Source organism: Hippocampus guttulatus, chromosome 5 (genome assembly GCF_054856545.1).
Source record: "Hippocampus guttulatus isolate MCC_2025c chromosome 5, RoL_Hgut_1.0, whole genome shotgun sequence".
In the NCBI taxonomy this organism is placed as follows: domain Eukaryota; kingdom Metazoa; phylum Chordata; class Actinopteri; order Syngnathiformes; family Syngnathidae; genus Hippocampus; species Hippocampus guttulatus.
The window spans coordinates 23,884,486-23,904,168 of NC_141265.1; the positions used below are offsets into that span (position 1 = coordinate 23,884,486).

General features: G+C 47.7%; 1 protein-coding gene across 3 annotated transcripts in view; it reads left to right on the plus strand.

Annotated features, from left to right (window-relative positions):
* pias2 (protein inhibitor of activated STAT, 2) overlaps nt 1-19,683 on the plus strand; it is a 113,415-nt gene that overhangs the window by 19,374 nt on the left and 74,358 nt on the right. For all 3 annotated transcript variants that reach the window (XM_086111692.1, XM_086111694.1, XM_086111693.1), the window contains 2 exons: nt 16,804-16,891; nt 16,971-17,021. In XM_086111692.1, the coding sequence (XP_085967818.1) occupies nt 16,804-16,891; nt 16,971-17,021 (139 nt within the window). Of the gene's footprint in view, nt 1-16,803; nt 16,892-16,970; nt 17,022-19,683 lie in introns of those variants that run through there.

Below are 19,683 nucleotides of genomic sequence, written 5' to 3' on the forward strand. Positions count from 1 at the left end.
TTGCTAATCTACGATCTCTGCCAAACAAGATGGATGAACTTCTTCTCCTCACAAAGACCAAAAAAACCTTTGCACGTTCTGCTGCGCTCTGCTTCACTGAAACCTGGCTCAGTGCCCGCCACCCGGATTCCGCGCTACATCTACCCGGCTTCCGCCTTCTCCGAGCCGACCGCGACACGGAGCTATCAGGGAAATCGAAAGGTGGTGGGATTTGCTTCTATATCAACGAAGAATGGTGCACTGATGTCACGAAGCTCGACGCACACTGCAGCCCGGACCTGGAGTCGCTGTCTTTAAACTGCAAGCCATTCTACTCGCCACGTAAGTTCAACTCCTTTTTACGAGTCGGTGTTTACATTGCGCCACAAGCTAACGCTAACACGGCAATACAAACGCTAGCTGAACAAGTAAACAAACTCGAACCAAAATACCTAGAGTCACCCCTGATCATTTTGGGCGATTTTAATAGAGCACATCTTATCCGTGAACTTCCCAGATATAAGCAGCACATCGACTGTTTCACTAGAGAAGGCAACATTCGAGACCACTACGATACAACAATCAAAAATTCATACCGATCGATTGCCCGTGCAGCATTGGATCTTTCTGACCACAATTTAATCCACTTGATACCTACAAACAGACAGAAACTCAAATGTGTTAAACCGGTTGTTAAGACTGTGAAAAAATGTACAGATGACGCAAAGCTAGCTCTACAAGAATGCTTCGACTGCACTGATTGGGGCGTCTTTGAAACTTCAACGGGCACACTGGATGAATACACAGACACTGCAACATCATACATCAGTTTCTGTGAGGACATGTGTGTACCAATGAAGTCCTTCCGCTCCTTCAACAATAACAAGCCATGGTTTACTCCCAAACTCAGGCAACTCAGGAAAGAGAAAGAGGCCGCATTTAGAAGTGGAGATCGGGCACTGTACAAACACGCCCGAAACCAATTGACATAGGAAATTAACATCGCGAAGAGAAGCTAATCAGAGAGGCTGAAAAACCAGTTCTCTGCTAACAACTCTGCATCTGTATGGAATGGCCTGAAAGCAATCTCAAACTATAGAATGCCCCCAAACAGTGAACAATAAGGGTCTTGCTGATGAACTCAACATGTTTTTCTGCCGATTTGAAAAGGACACCCCCATTTCCCACACACACACACCTCTACCAGAAACTACTCTATCTACCCCCCCACCCTCTTTTTCTCCACGAACAGGACGTGAGACGGCTCTTCAAGCAACACAAGATCAAGAAAGCTGCGGGGCCCGACAAAGTGTCCCCCTCCTGCCTGAAAGTCTGCGCTGACCAGCTGGCTCCGGTCTTCACACAAATCTTCAACAGATCCCTGGAGCTGTTTGAGGTCATCCCAGTTCCCAAGAAATCGGCAACATCCGAACTGAACGACTATAGGCCTGTCGCTCTGACGTCTGTGGTCATGAAGTCCTTTGAACGCCTTCTGCTGAACCACCTAAAGAACGTCACCGGACCCCTGCTGGACCCTCTTCAGTTTGCCTACCGGGCACAGGTCTGTGGAGGACGCAGTCAACATAGGTCTGCACTACATCCTCGAGCACCTCGACAGCACAGGGACCTACGCAAGGATCCTGTTTGTGGATTTCAGCTCTGCGTTCAACACCATCATCCCAGAACTCCTCACCCCCAAACTTCTCCACCTCGGTGTGTCCCCTACGATCTGCCAGTGGATCCTCAGCTTCCTGACGGGATGGACACAACCGGTAAGGCTGGGAGCAACAACATCATCAACACGCACCACTAGCACTGGAGCCCCACAGGGATATGTCCTCTCTCCACTGCTCTTCTCCCTCTACACAAACGATTGCACCTCAACAAGTCCAGCTGTCAAACTCATAAAGTTCGCAGACGACACCACGGTCATCGGTCTCATCAAAGACGGCGACGAGTCTGCGTACCGACAACAAGTGGAGCAGCTGGAGCTCTGGTGCAGCCGACACAACCTTAGGCTGAACACGCTCAAGACTGTAGAGATGATTGTGGACTTCAGGAAACATCCTTCTCCACAGTTGCCCTTCCTCACATTATCTAACTGCCCTGTGTCAACCGTCGAGACCTTCAAGTTCCTGGGAATCACAGTCTCGCAGGACATGAAGTGGGAAGTCAACACCATCTCCATCCTGAAAAGGGCCCAGCAGAGGATGTACTTCCAGAGGCTGCTGAGGAAGCATGGAGCAGGAGGTGCTACGTCAGTTCTACACGGCAGTCATCGAATCAATCCTGTGTTCTTCCATCACGGTTTGGTTTGGGGCCGCCACAAAAAAGGACAAAATCCGACTTCAACGGACAGTTAGGACGGCGGAAAAAATCATTGGCACTGCCCTACCCACTCTTGAGGACTTGCACACTGCAAGAATCAAGACAAGGGCACGGAAAATCCTCCTGGATCCCCCGCACCCTGCCCACCACCTTTCCCAGCTACTCCCCTCAGGCAGGCGCTACAGATCCATGCGCACCAAATCCAGCAGACACTTAAACAGCTTCTTCCCTCTAGCCATTAACTCCCTAAACAGTCACTGATGTAGTCACTCATCTTGTACAACAAATCCTGCTACTGGTCACTCTAAAATGGTTCAATGATTTTCTGCACCAACTGTACAAACTGTCATAGTATTGTATTCTACCACTGATCACTTAAGCTCTGCTTGATACTTTGCACATTGTCTCACAGTTGTCACTGGGTGGTACCGCCGCACTACGGTTCACTTACATTACGAAATGTCCTTCCATACCTATTTGTCATGTCCTTGTTCATGATGATACTAATGCAGCGTGTTATACCGGAGACAAATTCCTTGTGTGTCCTACATACTTGGCCAATAAAGATGATTCTGATTCTGATGAGTTGGAAAACAACTTTGTTGAACCTGGGAACATTAAGTATTTGACATGAGAGATTGTCACAAAAAGTATAAAAAAAAATAAAGCAGGTAAATCTTTAACCTACAGTGGTGCGTGACCTGCATCACCGTTCGTTGTTAGCGCTCAGCAGTTTGCATTCGCAGCTTGTGATCAGAGCTGTTGCGCTGTATCTTTTATCATTATCATTATTCTCATTCAGAGTTTGTTTCGTGTATAATTCACCGAAGGCAGGGGCAAAGAATAGGAATCTAGAGGGCCGAGGGAAGCACTTTAAAACGGTATGTCTGAGCTCTGGGTTAACAGGCTGCAAAAGTGTGTCATATGCATCCGCGTCAGGCTGTTGCTCATCATGACATCCGTGTCTAAGTGTGTGCGTATGATAGCTGTCTTCATATTCCTCGTCCTGTGCACTAAAATCTCCCAAAGCCGAAGAATTTCATTCCGTTGTTTGTGGGTTTTTTTTTTTTTTTTGCTATTGGTTTTTTTTTTATACTACATCACACTGTCAGAATCCAAAAGGCCAGCAGTTTACTCCAAAAGAGGGTTCCTGAGTAGATGGGGAAAAAAAAGGGGGCATTATTTAAAATGCAAGGCATAAATCCCATTTCCTCCACAAATGTAGGTTGTCTTGTGTGTGTGGGGCATTCATAAACACTCCTTGATGGGCGGTAAGCACATCCACTCCACAGTGCAGAGGTGCAGGAATAGATTCTGGCTCCGGCCTTCCTGTGTGGAGTGTGCATGTTATACTGCATGGCAGGTTAATGTAACACTCTCAATCAGGGGTTGCCCAACCTTTTTTGTCCCAAGGGCTACTTTTCAAGGAGCCAACCTCCGGAGATCTACCGGTCCAGTGTCAACATCGGACCCCCCACCACCACTTACACACACACACACACACACACTAATCTGCATGATGAGCAATAACCTTAATGTGAACCAAACCAAAAAAAAAATCCCAGCTATGAAACAGGTAGATCTCTTTTTGAAAAAAAAGATATCACTTCTTACCTTAGTGGGAGACCTGGCACTCAGAGGAGGAGGCTAGCTTTTTATAGTTAGGAGTACAATACAATACAATACATGCTGATTTATATAGCACTTTCACAACAGCTGCAGCTGTAACAAAGCGCTTAACAAAACAGTTAACACAAAGTAAAATAATAAACACAACACATAACATAAAACACAGACAGTCATGCAATCCTAACCACTTTTCCCTCATGCGCTTTGTTCTTTAAAGCAATTTGAGATGAAACTGGAGAGAATCAGTGTCCTTTCACCAGTGGATAAGAGACGTCATGCTCAAAATGTGCACAAGGAGTGTAGGAGCTGGTTTCAAGATGTAGGCAGGCTGCAAGGTGACCATCAGTCAGTGTTGATCTGTACTTGGACTTGATGATGTTCATGTGTGAGAAAGCAGACTCACACAGATAGGTTGATCCAAAGAGAGCTGTCACTTGCAAAGCACATCGTCTGATATTGGGATACTTCTCTGCCACCAGTAGTTTCCAGAACACTACATGCTCTCCAGGTTGAGCGGATGTTGATCTGGCTTTGATCTCAATGTCATTTTGCAATTTAATAATCTCATCCTGAAGAGTGGAGCTTTCAAAGTTGAAAGGTAATTTGACTTTGGCGGCAATGTCACCGTCAATACTTGCACCAAATGGAGAACACATTTACAGTAACACCTCGTTTATCATGGTTAATGGGGACAGAAACCACCTGCGATAAACGAAAATAGATCTGTATGAGTATAAATAAAATTTATAAGGCCAAATTTAATGATATACATGCATGTTTGTAGTAATTAACATTACTTAATGCTATATACTCATATATTTAAATGTGTATAAGTTAGGTGAAGTTAGTGTATTAATAACGAAATACAGTAAACACATACAGTACTGTATATGTTGCTCTATGTGACTTGCTGTTGTTTTGCTGACTTTCACTGCATCTCACTGAGCTTTTGCGGACTTTTCGCTGCGTTTTCACTTTTTTTATTTTTATGAATGTTTGAAAAAATCCACAATGCACCGATAAATGAACCGCGAAATAATGAGGGATCACTGTAGCTGACTTTAGGCTTGATGGATGCAAAGTCAGTAAAACGCCTCTCAAACTTTGACGAGATGGATTGTTTTTCAGCATTTTTTGGCCATGACATTCATCAAGGACGAGACTCGGTGCTTGGTGGTTGCGCCTTCTCGGCAGCACGGGTACACCAGCACTGTTCTTTGATTGGGAGGAATGTCGGTGCCATTTGACTGTCATTGCTGCACAGCTCCGCGACGCTTGTGTTTTTTTTTTGCGCCTGGAATGGGCACCATTTTTCACAGCCCCGCTTTGTTTAGCAGAGAAGTCAGTGCTATTGGACAGTCTGTGGCAAGATGGATGCATGGCTTGAGGAGCCTACGATGAGAAGAAAGAAGCGTCAGCGCAGAGCGCCAATGCATATGTGGAACTGGGAGTCGCAGCTTGGAATTGAAGCGGATTACGTGAGACAGGCGATGTGAGCAAATCTCTTTTCGTCAATGGATGCTACAGCTTCGTGTGTACTTTCAAAACTTTGCTTGGAGCAGACGTGTGCACATTTTCAGCATGACGTCCCTGATCCACTGGTGAAAGGACCGTTTGATCCTCTCCTCTTTCATCTATAACTGCTTCATACAACAAAGAAAAGTGGTTAGAATGCACGACGGTCTGTCTTGTGTTGTGTTGTATTATTTTCTTATTTTGACTTCAAGCTGGCGCCGCGAGAGTGTCTGTCTTTCCAGCAGCTCCGATATTTTGTTCTACTTATTCCTTTCATAACTTTGCTGCTGTGAATTGGGAATTTCTCCATTGTGAGACTAGCAGCCATCTCGTTACCTCTGCGTCCCGCGTCCTAGACCCATAATTTTCCCGCGGGACGCACAGTTCCAAATAATGTGCGTTTTTGGGACACAAGGAAAAACAAAAAAAAAACTACTGCAGGCCTGAGGATTTCACAGTAACTATCGTTACCGTTAGCGTGTCATTTCCATGGCGTCATTTTGACGGGACCGAAAAATTGTTAAACCATAAAAGTTACCCTACATTAGTTGACTGTACGCGATCAAATCTCTCCTGTGTGATCAACGCGATTTCACTGTGCCTGTATGTGTGTTTGTGGTGTGGTGTGTGAGTGTGTTTCTTCTAATTTACTTTCGTTTTGTTTTGTTTTCAGTGTTGGGGGCGGGGGGGGGGGGGCCGAACAGATAACGTTATTTGCGCATGCGGCTTGCTATTTTAGTCCGCAAACTGATGAATCGCGCGGATGAACTTTTTCGATGGCGGCTAAAAAAACTCACAAAGGTCTACTAATTACGACATTTAAGAAATGGGAATGCCAGTCTGATTTTTCGTATGAATCGTCCAAAGGGCGTATCACTAAATTCACCTGTGATGTATGCACAGAACACGAGAGCAAGATATGGTGGGAGGCACGATTACGAGGCAAGTTGGTCATTAGATCTATAGGCTATTCGCTATGAAATATATTATGAAACAGTTTTGGTTATTCTACAATTTACTGGTTGTAGCATGGTAATTTTAGGAATAAAACATTCGTCACAAGGTGTAATAATGCTAATGTTAACTGTTGGTAGAACTAATGATGACATGTGTTAGATTCATCCATCCATCCATCCATCTTCTACCGCTTATCCGGGCCTGGGTCGCGGGGGCAACAGCTTTAGCAGGGAAGCCCAGACTTCCCTCTCCCTAGCTACTTCTTCCAGCTCTCCCCGGGGGATCCCGAGGCGTTCCCAGGCCAGCTGTGACATAGTCTCTCCAGCGTGTCCTGGGTCTTCCTCGGGGTCTCTTCCCAGTGGGACATGCCATCACCAGGGAGGCGTTCAGGAGGCATCCGAATCAGATGCCCAAGCCACCTCATCTGGCTCCTCGATGTGGAGGAGAAGCGGCTCGACTCTGAGCCTTTCCCGGATGACCGAGCTTCTCACCTTATCTCTAAGGGAGAGCCCGGACACCCTGCGGAGAAAACTCATTTCGGCCGCTTGTATCCGGGATCTCGTTCTTTCGGTCACGACCCATAGCTCGTGACCATAGATGAGGGTTGGAACGTAGATCGACCGGTAAATTGAGAGCTTCGCGCTTTGGCTCAGCTCCTTCTTCACCAAGACAGACCAATACAACGTCCGCATCACAGCAGATGCTGCACCGATCCGCCTGTCAATCTCTCGCTCCCTCCTGCCCTCACTCGTGAACAAGACCCCAAGATACTTAAACTCCTCCACTTGGGGCAAGATCTCCCCCCCGACCCGGAGGGGGCACTCCACCCTTTTCCGACTGAGGACCATGGTTTCAGATTTGGAGGTGCTGATTTTCATCCAAACCGCTTCGCACTCGGCTGCGAAACGCTCCAGTGAGAGTTGGAGAGCCCTGTTTGAAGGAGCCAACAGCACCACATCATCTGCAAAAAGCAGGGATGCAATACTGAGGCCACCAAAACGGACCCCCTCAACGCTTCGGATGCACCAAGAAATTCTGTCCATAAAGGTTATGAACAGAATCAGCGACAAAGGGCAGCCTTGGCAGAGTCCTACCCTCCCTGGAAACGATTCCGACTTACTGCCGGCAATGCGAACCAAACTCTGACATCGGTGGTATAGTGACCGAACAGCCCGTATCAGGGGGTTCGGTACCCCATACTCACGAAGCACCCCCCACAGAACTCCCCGAGGGACATGGTCAAATGCCTTCTCCAAGTCCACAAAACACATGTAGACTGGTTGGGCGAATTCCCACGTACCCTCGAGGACCCTGCTAAGGGTGTAGAGCTGGTCCACTGTTCCACGGCCGGGACGAAAACCACACTGCTCCTCCTCAATCTGAGGCTCGACTTCCTGACGGACCCTCCTCTCCAGCACCCCTGAATAGACCTTACCAGGGAGGCTGAGGAGTGTGATCCCTCTGTTGTTGAAACACACCCTCCGGTCACCCTTTTTAAAAAGAGGGACCACCACCCCGGTCTGCCAATCCAGAGGCACTCTCCCCGCTGACCATGTTGCAGAGGCGTGTCAACCAGGACAGCCCCACAACATCCAGAGCCTTGAGGAACTCCGGGCGGATCTCATCCACCCCTGGGGCCTTGCCACCTAGGAGCTTTTTAACCACATCTGAGATACAACATCTTGGAGGTCTTCTAGTCAGGTTTCAAGATGATGCATAGCACGGAGTCAGCCCTGTTACGCGTTTCTAATGACATCCTCCTGGCAAATGACTCTGGAGACCACGTGTGTCTAGTTTTATTGGACTTAACTGCAGCATTTATTGGACTTAACTGCAGTATTCTGCTGTCTCGTTTGCAGCACTTGGTGGTCATTGGCGGCAGTGCTCTTGAGTGGTTTAGGTCCTATTTAGCTGACAGAACCTTTTGTGTCAGCCTTGGCTGCTCTGAGTCACGCACTGCTCCCCTGTCATGTGGTGTTCCACAGGGCTCAATTCTGGGGCCTCTGCTGTTCTCGCTGTATCTGCTCCCATTGGGTTCCATCTTAAGGAAACATGGTATTCCCTTCCACTGCTATGCAGATGACTGCCAGATCTATGTCCCACTGAGCAAGAAAGACGCCTTCTCATTAAGGCCACTCCTATCCTGTCTGGAAGAAATCAAAACCTGCATGGCACAAAATTTCTTGAGATTCAATGAAAAGAAGACAGAGGTGATATTGTTTGGTCCCAGTGGCCCTTGTACATTCCATCCTGTAGACTTGGGCCCCCTGTCTCCTTATCTTAAATCAACAGTCTCAAACTTGGGCCTTAAACTGGACAGTGATTTCAAACTCGATCGGCAAATTGGTGCCGTTGTTAAATCCTGCTTCTTTCACCTTAGACAGCTGGCCAAAATAAAACCTCTCCTCTCACATGAACACTTTGAGACAGTAATTCATGCCTTTGTCACATCCCGGCTCGATTACTGCAATGCCCTTTACTTTGGAGTCAGCCAGTCCTCCATTAAGCACCTTCAGCTGGTCCAGAATGCCGCTGCTCGCCTCTTGACTGGTACTCATAAGAGGGAGCACATAACTCCTACTCTGGCATCCCTTCACTGGCTCCCCATTCATTTTAGAGTTATTTTCAAGATCCTCTTATTTGTTTTCAAATCTCTGAATAATCTAGCGCCACCTTACCTCTCTGAGCTCATCCGCCCCTACACACCTGCCCGGCGCCTCAGGTCTGTGGACCAGACTTTATTAGAAGTACCAAGAACTAAACTGAGGCTCAGAGGGGATCGAGCCTTTTCTGTTGCTGGTCCCTCTCTCTGGAATGACCTCCCACTGAACATTCGGCAAGCCTCCTCGCTGCCCATCTTCAAAACCCTCCTCAAAACTCACTTGTATTCTTTGGCATTCGACTCAGCATGACTTAGATTTGTTCTTGGTTTTACTGTTTGGTGGTTTCTACCGCCTTTATTACTGATTTGTCTTACTTTTTATTGTGCATGTTAAATTGCTCCATGTACAGCACTTTGTATGCAGCGATGGCTGTTTGAAAGTGCTCTATAAATACTGTTGACTTGACTTGACAGATCGGTGACTTCGACCACAGAGATACGAGAGCCCACCTCAGAGTCCCCAGACTCTGCTTCCTCCAAGGAAGGTGTGCTGGTGGAGTTGAGGAAGTCTTTGAAGTACTCTGCCCACCGGCTCACAACGTCCCGAGTCGAGGTCAACCGCGTCCCATCCCCACTGTACACAGTGTTAGTGGTGCACTGTTTCCCCCTCCTGAGACGTTGGATGGTGGACCAGAATTTCCTCGAAGCCGTCCGGAAGTCGTCTGATATGGCCTCACCGAACTCCTCCCACGCCCGAGATTTTGCCTCGGTGACCACCAAAGCTGCATTCCGCTTGGCCAGTCGATACCCGTCAGCTGCCTCTGGGGTCCCACAGGCCATAAAGGCCCGATAGGACTCCTTCTTCAGCTTGACGGCATCCCTTCCTGCTGGTGTCCACCGGCGAGTACGGGGGTTGCCGCCACGACAGGCACCAACCACCTTACGGCCATAACTCAGATTGGCCGCCTCAACAAAAGAGACACGGAACATGGTCCACTCGGACTCAATGTCCCCCGCCTCCCCCGGGACATGGGAAAAGGTGGGAGTTGAAACTCCTTCTGACAGGGGATTCCGCCAGACGCTCCCAACAAACCCTCACAATACGTTTGGGTCTGCCAGGACGGACCGGCATCTTCCCCCACCATCGGAGCCTACTCACCACCAGGTAGTGATCAGTTGACAGCTCCGCCCCTCTCTTCACCCGAGTGTTCAAAACATACGGCCGCAAATCCGATGATACAACCACAAAGTCAATCATCGAACTGCGGCCAAGGGTGTCCTGGTGCCAAGTGCACATATGGACACCCTTATGTTTGAACAAGGTGTTCGTTTTGGACAATCTGTGACGAGCACAGAAGTCCAATAACGAAACACCACTCGAGTTCTAATCGGGGGGGCTGTTCCTCCCAATCACGCCCCTCCAGGTCTCACTGTCATTGCCCACGTGAGCATTGAAGTCGCCCAGCAGAACAAGGGAGTCTCCAGCACACCCTCCAAGGACTCCAAAAAGGGTGGGTATGCTGAGCTGCTGTTGGGTGCATATGCAGAAACAACAGTCAGGACCCGTCCACCCACCTGAAGGCGGAGGGAGGCAACCCTCTCGTCTACCGATGTGAACCCCAATGTGCAGGCACTGAGCCGGGGGGCAATGAGTATGCTCACACCTGCTCTGCGCCTCTCACCGTGGGCAACTTCAGAGTGGAATCGAGTCCAACCCCTCTCGAGAGAACTGGTACCAGAACCCAGGCTGTGTGTGGAGGTAAGTTAGACTATATCCAGTCTGAACTTTTCTACCTCGCACACCAGCTCGGGCTCCTTCCCTGCAAGAGAGGTGACATTCCATGTCCCTAGAGCTAGCTTCTGCAGCCGAGGATCGGACCGCCAGGGTCCCCGCCTTTGGGTGCCGCCCACCTCACACTGCACCCGACTCCTTTGGCCCCTCCCATGGGTGGTGAGCCCATGAGAAGTAAATAAAACATACATGTATAATAATTAAAACTCACCAATCTCCAGTTAATATCATCTCATTTGCTGACAAGTAGGAAAGGTAAGATAAAGTTTGCTTATCATGCAACATCTTCTAAGAACATCTAACTACCAGCAGGCATTCCAATTTTTGGGCATCTCATCCATTAAATGTGGAGTAACATCTGTTCAATAGTCTTTGGGTCCATTCATGCAACATACGTCAAAAATTGTTTTCTTAGTCCCGTAATTTCCGGACTATAGAGCGCACCTAATTAGAAGGCGAATCCACTACATTTTTAAAGGAAGAAAACATCTTGAACACATAAAAACCACACCTGTCTATAAGTCACAGGTGTCCATATTGTAACTAACATGAGATATTTACAAAGAAAGACGGTACACAGAAAGAGGTTTCAACGCTTAATAACTTAACCTTAACTTTTCTTTCCAAGTACAGTCAAACCTCGGTTTTCGAACGTCTCGGTTCTCGACCAATTCGGTTTTCGACCAAAAATTTCGAGTTTTTTATGCCTCAGATGACAAACAAATTTCGGTTCTCGATCAAACTGAGCGCACTTGAGTGCACCATTTGACTCCTCTCGCCTTCCTTACACGAGGAAATGACGCTTCCTCGGGTAGACGAGGAAGTGACGCTTCCTCGTGTCGCTTTCCATTGTGAGCAGACGTGTTCAATAAACATTTCTTTTTTAAAAGAGCGTGGTTTCAGTTTTCGAACAATTTCAGTTTTCGAACAGTCTTCTGGAACGGATTATGGACGAAAACCGAGGTTCGACTGTCGTGCCTCATAACGCAGCAGCACGGCGGCAGTAAAACAACACTCACATGGCCGGTTTAAAAAAAAAAAGAAAAAGGAAAAAAAAGGCACTGTTCCGTGTCGAGTAATGCTTTGTTTTAAAATGAAACAATCCTCGCTTGCCGTAACACTCAGTCAACCATTCCTTCTTTTCTTTCTACTATCTACACTTTTGTGTCAACTTTTACAACGTCTTTTGGAAGGTTTACTTTTAGCATATGTAACCAGGTGAACAATAAGATGACTCTTGTCGTGAATGCTGCCTCATTTAATAAATGGAGCACTGTCACTTTAAAAAGGGCGCTGGATAATGTCGTGGGAAATCTCATAAGACTTGGACCACGAAGTGAAGTGAGACGAACGTTAAGCTGTGCTTTTTCATACCTGATGTGTCTGCAATCACCATTGCAACCCGGCTGATATTAAGAGTAAAATATTGTCGTTTGGGAATTTGAAAGGTGTCACATCGTGGGTCCTGTGGACAGCCATGTCGCAGGGGAGATGAGTTGTTTTCCACATGTTTCAGGCACATACAACATGCCTGAAAGTGGTCACAAGCTGCTACTGTTGTCTATTTTTGTATACTTTTCTATTTGTCAGTCCCATTTTACATATCTCAGTCTTTTATTAATGCTCTACATTTTCAAAGTTCAGTTGTAAATAAAACCTTCATAAAAATTATTTTGTGTTCGGTCAAGTCTGTCATAGACCCAGCCACACAGCTTTCAGACTGCAGTCCAGCAAAAAACACAGGTAAATGCGCCCTCTCCTGGCTGGTTATTTTTACTGTGAAACATGACAGTTGCTCACTGTGACCTTTTCTGCTTGAGTTCTCCCTGGCGGCCGTTGGAAAAATGTTTAAACAGGCCGCATCATTCAATAAGCCGCAGGGTTGAAAGCGTGTCACTAAAGTAGCGGTTTATCGGCCGAAAATTATGGTATATGAACTCGTGACTACATGGCATGAATTCGTTTTAATTTCTCATGGCTCAAGTCGGCGCACACACTGGTTTGTGTCAATAAGTCCAACATTAGAAACCGGTATATAGAAGTCCACATATTTCTTGTTCATTGTTTGCACATATCCGACAGCCATCAGACAGACACTTCCCCACACACCCACTCACGGTCAAGGTCATCTTTATTGTCAAATATGCTTTATGTATGACATGCAGCATAGATGAAATTTCTTCCTCTCAATCCTCTGTGCAAACATGCATGCAAACATGCTGTACATTAAACACACACAGCTAAAGAAAAAATTGCAGCTACACTGTATAAAAAAGACATGTCATCTGAACAGTACAAACAGTATAGATGATATAAACAATATAAACAGTATAAACAATGGCACTTGTGGGTAAAGTGAGACAGTGCATTGTGCAAGACGCAGATGTCAGATAATGAGGGGAGGGTCATAGTCTGTGACAGGAGGCAGGGATCGGGCAGAGGCAGAGGGCGGGGAGTGCGGGCAGAGCAGGGAGGGAGTTGAGTCTCCTGACCGCCTGGTGGAAGAAACTGTTTTTGAGCCTGCTGGTTCTGGCACGGAGACTTTGGTAATCACCTTCCCGATGGCAGCAGGCCGAAGAGGCTGTTGGATGGGTGGGTGGGGTCACCTGCGATCCGGATGGCTTGGCGGGTCAGATGGTAGTAAATGTCCACGAGTGGGGGGGAGAGAGACCAATGATCTTCTCAGCTGCTCTCATGGTGCGCTGCAGAGTCTTTTGGCAGGACACAGCGCAAGCACCATACCACACAGTGATGCAGCTGGACAGGATGCTCTCAATGGTGCCTGTATAAAATGTCTGCATGATGGGGGGCAGGGCTCTTACTCTCCTCAGTTTGTGAAGGAAGTACAGGCGCTGGTTGGCTTTTTTGGCCAGTGATGAGTTATTGTGGCTCCAGGACAGGTCTTCAGAGATGTGCACTCCCAGGAACTTGGTGTTGCTCACACTCTCCACTGTGGCACCATTAATGGTCAGTGGAGCAAGCTGGGGGTGCGTCTTTCTGAAGTCCACAACAATCTCCTTTGTCTTCTCCACATTCAGGTGGAGATTGTTGTCTTTACACCACAAGGCTAGCCTGCTCACCTCACTCCTGTAGATTGTCTCATCGTCGTTGTTGATGAGACCCACTACGGTCGTTTCATCCGCAAACTTAACGAAGAGATTGGAGCTGGATGAAGGAGTGCAGTTGTGGGTCAGCAGTGTGAAGAGGAGGGAGCTCAGCACACATCCTTGTGGGGCACCTGTGTTCATCATGATGGTGCTGGAGGTGTTCCTGCTGACCCGAACTGCCTGTGGTCTCTCTGTCAGGAAGTCCAACAGCCAGTTGCACAGGGAGGTGTTGAGCCCCAGGTGGTCCAGTTTGTGGATGAGCTGCTGCGGGATGATGGTGTTGAATGCTGAGCTGAAGTCGATGAACGGCATTCTGACGTGTGAGTTCTTGGTCTCCAGGTGGGTGAGGGCTGAGTGGAGGGTGGTGGAGATGGCGTCTGCAGTCGGTCTGTTCTGCCGATATGCAAACTGGTAGGGGTCCAGGGTGGGGGGGGGAGGGCAGACTTTATGTGCTGCATGACTAACCACTCAAAGCACTTCATGAGGATGGGGGTGAGTGTGACCGGGCGGTAGTCATTGTAGCTGGAGGGGGACAACTTCTTCGGGACCGGGATGATGGTGGTGGCCTTGAGACAAGTGGGGACAACAGCCTGGCTCAGTGAGGTGTTAAAGATGTCTGTGAATACATCTTTGAGCTCCTCAGCACAGTCTCTCAGGACGCGACCAGGAATATTGTCAGGACCTGCCGCTTTCCTTACGTTTGTTCTCCTGAGGGAACGCCTCACACTATCATGGGAAAGCGGCGGCACCTGGTCGCCAGGAAGGGGTGGGGTGTTCTGTGCTTGGGTGTTGTTGTCTGTCTGAAAACGGGCGAATAAGTCGTTCAGGTTGTTCAGCAGAGAGATGGAGCTGTCGCAGGTGTGCGGAGGGGGCTTGTCGTCCGTGATGGTCTATAGCCCCGGCCACAGGTTCCTGGAGTCTCTGCTGTCCTTGAACTGGTCTGCAATCCTCCTTGAATATTGTCTCTTGGCCAGTCTGATGCCTCGTGACAGGTTGGCCCTGGCAGTCCTGCCCTGGCAGTGTTCCTGGCCCTCAGGAGCCTGTGGACCTCACCTGTCAGCCATGGCTTCTGATTGGCCCCGATGGTGATGGTTCTGGTGACCGTGACATCATCCGTGCACTTCCTTATGTAGGACGTGACGGTCTCCGCGTACTCGTTGAGGTGAGTGGTTGCTGTTTGAACACACTCCAGTCTGTGGTGAAGAAACAGTCTTGGAGTGCTTCTATGGAACCCTAGGCCACACTTGTACTTGCTTCCTCACTGTTTGCTGGCATTAGCATCACAGTGGTGTGATCTGAGGCACCAAGGTGGGGGAGGGGGAGGGCTTTGTAGGATCCTCTGACTGTAGTGTAGAAGCACGCTCTTGGGGTTTGCATGATTGAAATCTCCAGCCAAGATGAGAAAGGCATCGGGGTGGGCTGTCTGCTGCTCACTGATGTGCTGATGGAGTTCAGACAGGGCCATACTCCTGCTGTTGGTTGAGCCAGGGGGAATGTATATTGCTACCAGCAATATGGCACTAAATTCCCTCGGCAGGTAGAATGGCCGGCATTTGATGATCGTAAACTCCAAGGTTGGTGAGCAGTGCTTGCAAACCACAACGGCATCTCGGCACCAGGCAACATTGATGTAAACACAGAGTCCCCCACCGCGAGTCCCCCCCCTTCGACGAGCTCTCTGTCTGCTCGGCAGCACGTTAACCCGGCTAGCCGAACAGCCCGGTTCGGGACACTGTCGTTGAGCCATGTCTCCACGAAAACAAAAAACGCAGCAGCCACTCACGGTTTTGCAAGATGTCCGAAGTAAGCTGGTATCGTCCAGTTTGTTGTCCAGCGAGTTTATGTTGGCTAGCGTGATGGTCGGGATAGCCGGTCGATGAGGGCTAGCTGCTAGCCTAGCCCGGATACCTCCGCGCTTCCCCCTCTTCTGCTTCCTTAGATTCCGTCCGTGGTGCTTCCACTGCGGGCTGGTTGCAGAAGTGGGGGTTGGTGATTGAGCTGGCCTCCGCAGCAGACCGCAGTCATGCAGCAGATCGCAGTCAAGCAGTTTGTTCGCCTTTGTTGGATTATTGTCCGTTTTTGTAGTTCTGCCGATGGCGAGCAGAAACTCACGAGGGTATGCGCGCCTTTGTGTGCAACACAGTGAAAACAAGGAACATAAAGAACACGAAGAACACTTATTTGCAGGGGGAAAGAGAGAAGCCGCTGCGGGTAACCACTCCAATTTAGGATGGCAGGCATAACCTCACAAAAGACACAATGCGCGTACTTAGTGAGTTTTTTTTTTTTTTTTTTAGGGAAAACAATTGTTGGTCAAAACTATGCAGAAAATTGTTCAACAACAAACCACGAGAGGTCCAACCGTCATCATGCATGGCAAAAATCGTGGCAGGACATGGCTGTGTCTGAATTACCCATGCACATATCACTTGGGCTAGGACTCATTAAGATAATAGAATGTCGGGTAACATCTGTGCATCAGCCAAAATTGCTTTCAACAGAAACGTGTGTAGACAGTCTTGCATGTTAAATTTCACACTGTTTGTGGCTGACAGCGTTGTGCCTCCCACATAAACTCGACCAATTTGTTTTGATATTGTTTCATTTATGGAGATTTTGGTCCCCTTTATATTTTATCATTGCATTCAGTTGTATTCTTGTTAAAGTGCAAAAATAATTGAAGTTTTGCCATAAATGGTTTCATGGAACATTGGTCACAGTTTGCCTTCTTATATACGAGGGCATACGTACTTAATCTCAGGTCAGATAATGTGGATCTTTGTCACATTTGGCCGAGACGTGTGCCTAATGTTAAGAAATAGAGGCTGTATATAGTATGACAATGGAATTCCTCAAATACACAGTTTTACTTGACAAGCATCATTTGTTTTCAGGAGCAAGTACTGCACAAAGATACCATCAAGAAAAGTATTTTATCTTTGCCTTGACGCCACAGCAAGTTCGAGAAGTATGCATATCCAGGTGAACCTTTTTTCAAGACCTTAGTGGAAAAAAAATCCCTCTGTAATTGAAAAAGTAAAATAATTGTATTTGTTTACAGGGATTTTCTTCCTGGTGGCAGAAGGGACTATATGGTTCAAATCCAATTAAGGTAAGGTTGTTTTTTTACATATACAGTATATATTTATATATAAAATGTATGTATATATGTACTGTATGTACTGTATGTATGTATGTATATGTTTTTGATTGTAAGGTGTCCTTGAGTGTTTTGAAAGGTGCTTATGAATAAAATTTATTATTGTGTGTGTGTGTGTGTGTGTGTGTGTGTGTGTGTGTGTGTGTGTGTGTGTCAGATGAGTGGTTAGTGTGTCGACCTCAAAGTGCAGAGGTGCTCGGTTCGATTCCAGCTCTGTCCTTCCTGTGTGGAAATTGGCATGTTCTTGCCTTGTCTGCGTGGGTTTTCTCTGGATACAGTGATCCCTCGCTATTTCGCAGTTCCTTTATCTCGGCTTTGATGCATCGCAGATTTTTTCAAACAATCATAAAATGTTTGTTATTTATTATTATTATTTTTTTGAAGTCCGCAAAAATCAGTGTCTAAGTGTTGTTTACTATGCGTGCTAGTGTGTGGCACTCTGCTCAAGCGCGGAAGGTCCACGTGGGGCACGTGTGTGTGCCTGCACGCATGGGCTCGCAGGTGAGTGTATGTGTGTTGCTGAGAGAAAGAGATAGAGAGAGAGACTTATCAGAACAAAAGTAGGTCTCTTCATCCTGAATTGTCTAAACAACCTTAATTGACCAATCATAAACACGCCTGCTGCGCACGGGATCGCTGGCCTGTGTGCGTGTGTGTGCGTGCGTGTGTGTGCGTGTGTGTGTGTGTGCGCTCTGCTCAAGCGCAAAGGCCCACGTGGGGCAATTTATTTTTAATATACTTGTATATGTTAATTGGTGGGCGGCCCGGTAGTCCAGTGGTTAGCACGTCGGCTTCACAGTGCAGAGGTACCGGGTTCAATTCCAGCTCCGGCCTCCCTGTGTGGAGTTTGCATGTTCTCCCCGGGCCTGCGTGGGTTTTCTCCGGGTGCTCCGGTCTCCTCCCACATTCCAAAAACATGCATGGCAGGCTGATTGGACGCTCTACATTGTCCCTAGGTGTGATTGTGGGCGTGAATGGTTGTTCGTCTCTGTGTGCCCTGCGATTGGCTGGCAACTGATTCAGGGTGTCCCCGCCTACTGCCCGAAGACGGCTGGGATAGGCTCCAGCACCCCCCGCGACCCTAGTGAGGATCAAGCGGTTTGGTAAATGGATGGATGGATGGATGTTAATTGGTCGCTATTTCCCGGATTTTACGATATCCTTTATTTGTCCCGCAATGGGGAAATTTACAGTCAGAGTTCAGAAAGGAAAACACTGGGTAGGGAGAGGGAAAAAAACCCCCGCTCGAACTATCCTCTTCTGAGGATAATTTAAGTCCAGGATAAAAAAAAAAGACCCTAGCACATAGATAAGCATATGACAGTTACAACAAGTCACAAGACATAACATGTAATGAGAGGGCGGATGAATGGGAAGGGGGTTGGGGGGGGCGACCGCGACGCGGCTCATCCGACCAGCTGCACGGTCACTCTACAGATCATTCCACGTCGCAGAGGGAAAAGAATGGAGCGATGAAGACGGTGATGATAAGGATGTGTATGCGCGTGTGATTGTCTGGTTGTGTATGTGTATGCGTGAACAGGCCGCAGCTGCTTCGTCAAGGTCCAACAGTCCTGGCTTATCAGTCCATGGCTGTGATGGTGGGGGCACTAGCTTCCGTGCATACCTTCCATCCAGGGGAAAGGGGTCCAAATAGCGTTGTTTGTTTTGGAGGGACGGCCGCCAACAATTTCAGGTGGCCTTGAGTCCATGGCTGTGTGTTGGACATTCGCGCTAGACCATCGAGAATGACCGGCAGCTTCTTCACTTCCAATAAAGCTGCTCCCATCGGTTGGATTTTGCGATAGAACAGGAAACTGCTAACACCAAACTGCAGCATACCTGCTATCAGAAGGCCGATAATGTAGATGTCTTCCTCCTCCTCAACGGACAGTATTGACAGGCGCACCATTCTCCGCTTCCTCCATGGATCTAGGGTGTACCCGGCAGCAAGTGTCCCGAGGGGCAAGCAGGCTCCCCACTGCCTGCTCTTGTCGTCAAGAAAATTTTGTCGTTTGCATCAAGAGACCAGCCAACCAATTCCATGGTTTGTTTTTAGGATGAAAACGGCGGAGGCTAGGAAAAGACAGCACAAGGACAGCACATAGACTGAGTGGCAAGCAAGGGGGGGGGGGGGGGGACAGGAGCAGGAGCAGGGCAAAAAAGCGTCCGCCTTCGTCGAGAGCCAAGCAGAAAAAAATAAAATAAATAAATAAAATAATTTTGTAATGTATATTGAGGTATTTGAGCTGTCACAAAAGCAAAAAATAGTGTAAAACTTGAAATGATGCTTGAAATGCATGCTTTTACAAAAAGCTCATTTTCTCTGGATTTCTGCAGAAAAGCGGCCTTTTTCATCAAACTTAGCAGTTTTCTCATGCAGATTGCCAACGAACGGAGAAAGATATAAACAAACTTTTTTTCTGCTGAAAGAATAGAGTCTCACCTTTCTTTTGACAGGTTGCATGTTTATATAGCCATAGACAGAAAATTCTGTTGGGCCTTGCAAATCAGTCAAAATTCAGTAAAATGTGAGGGATTGAGAGGGTTGCTCCAGTGAAAAGGGGTGGTATTCAATGAGTTAATGGTTTTCACAGTCTCAACAAACACAGGT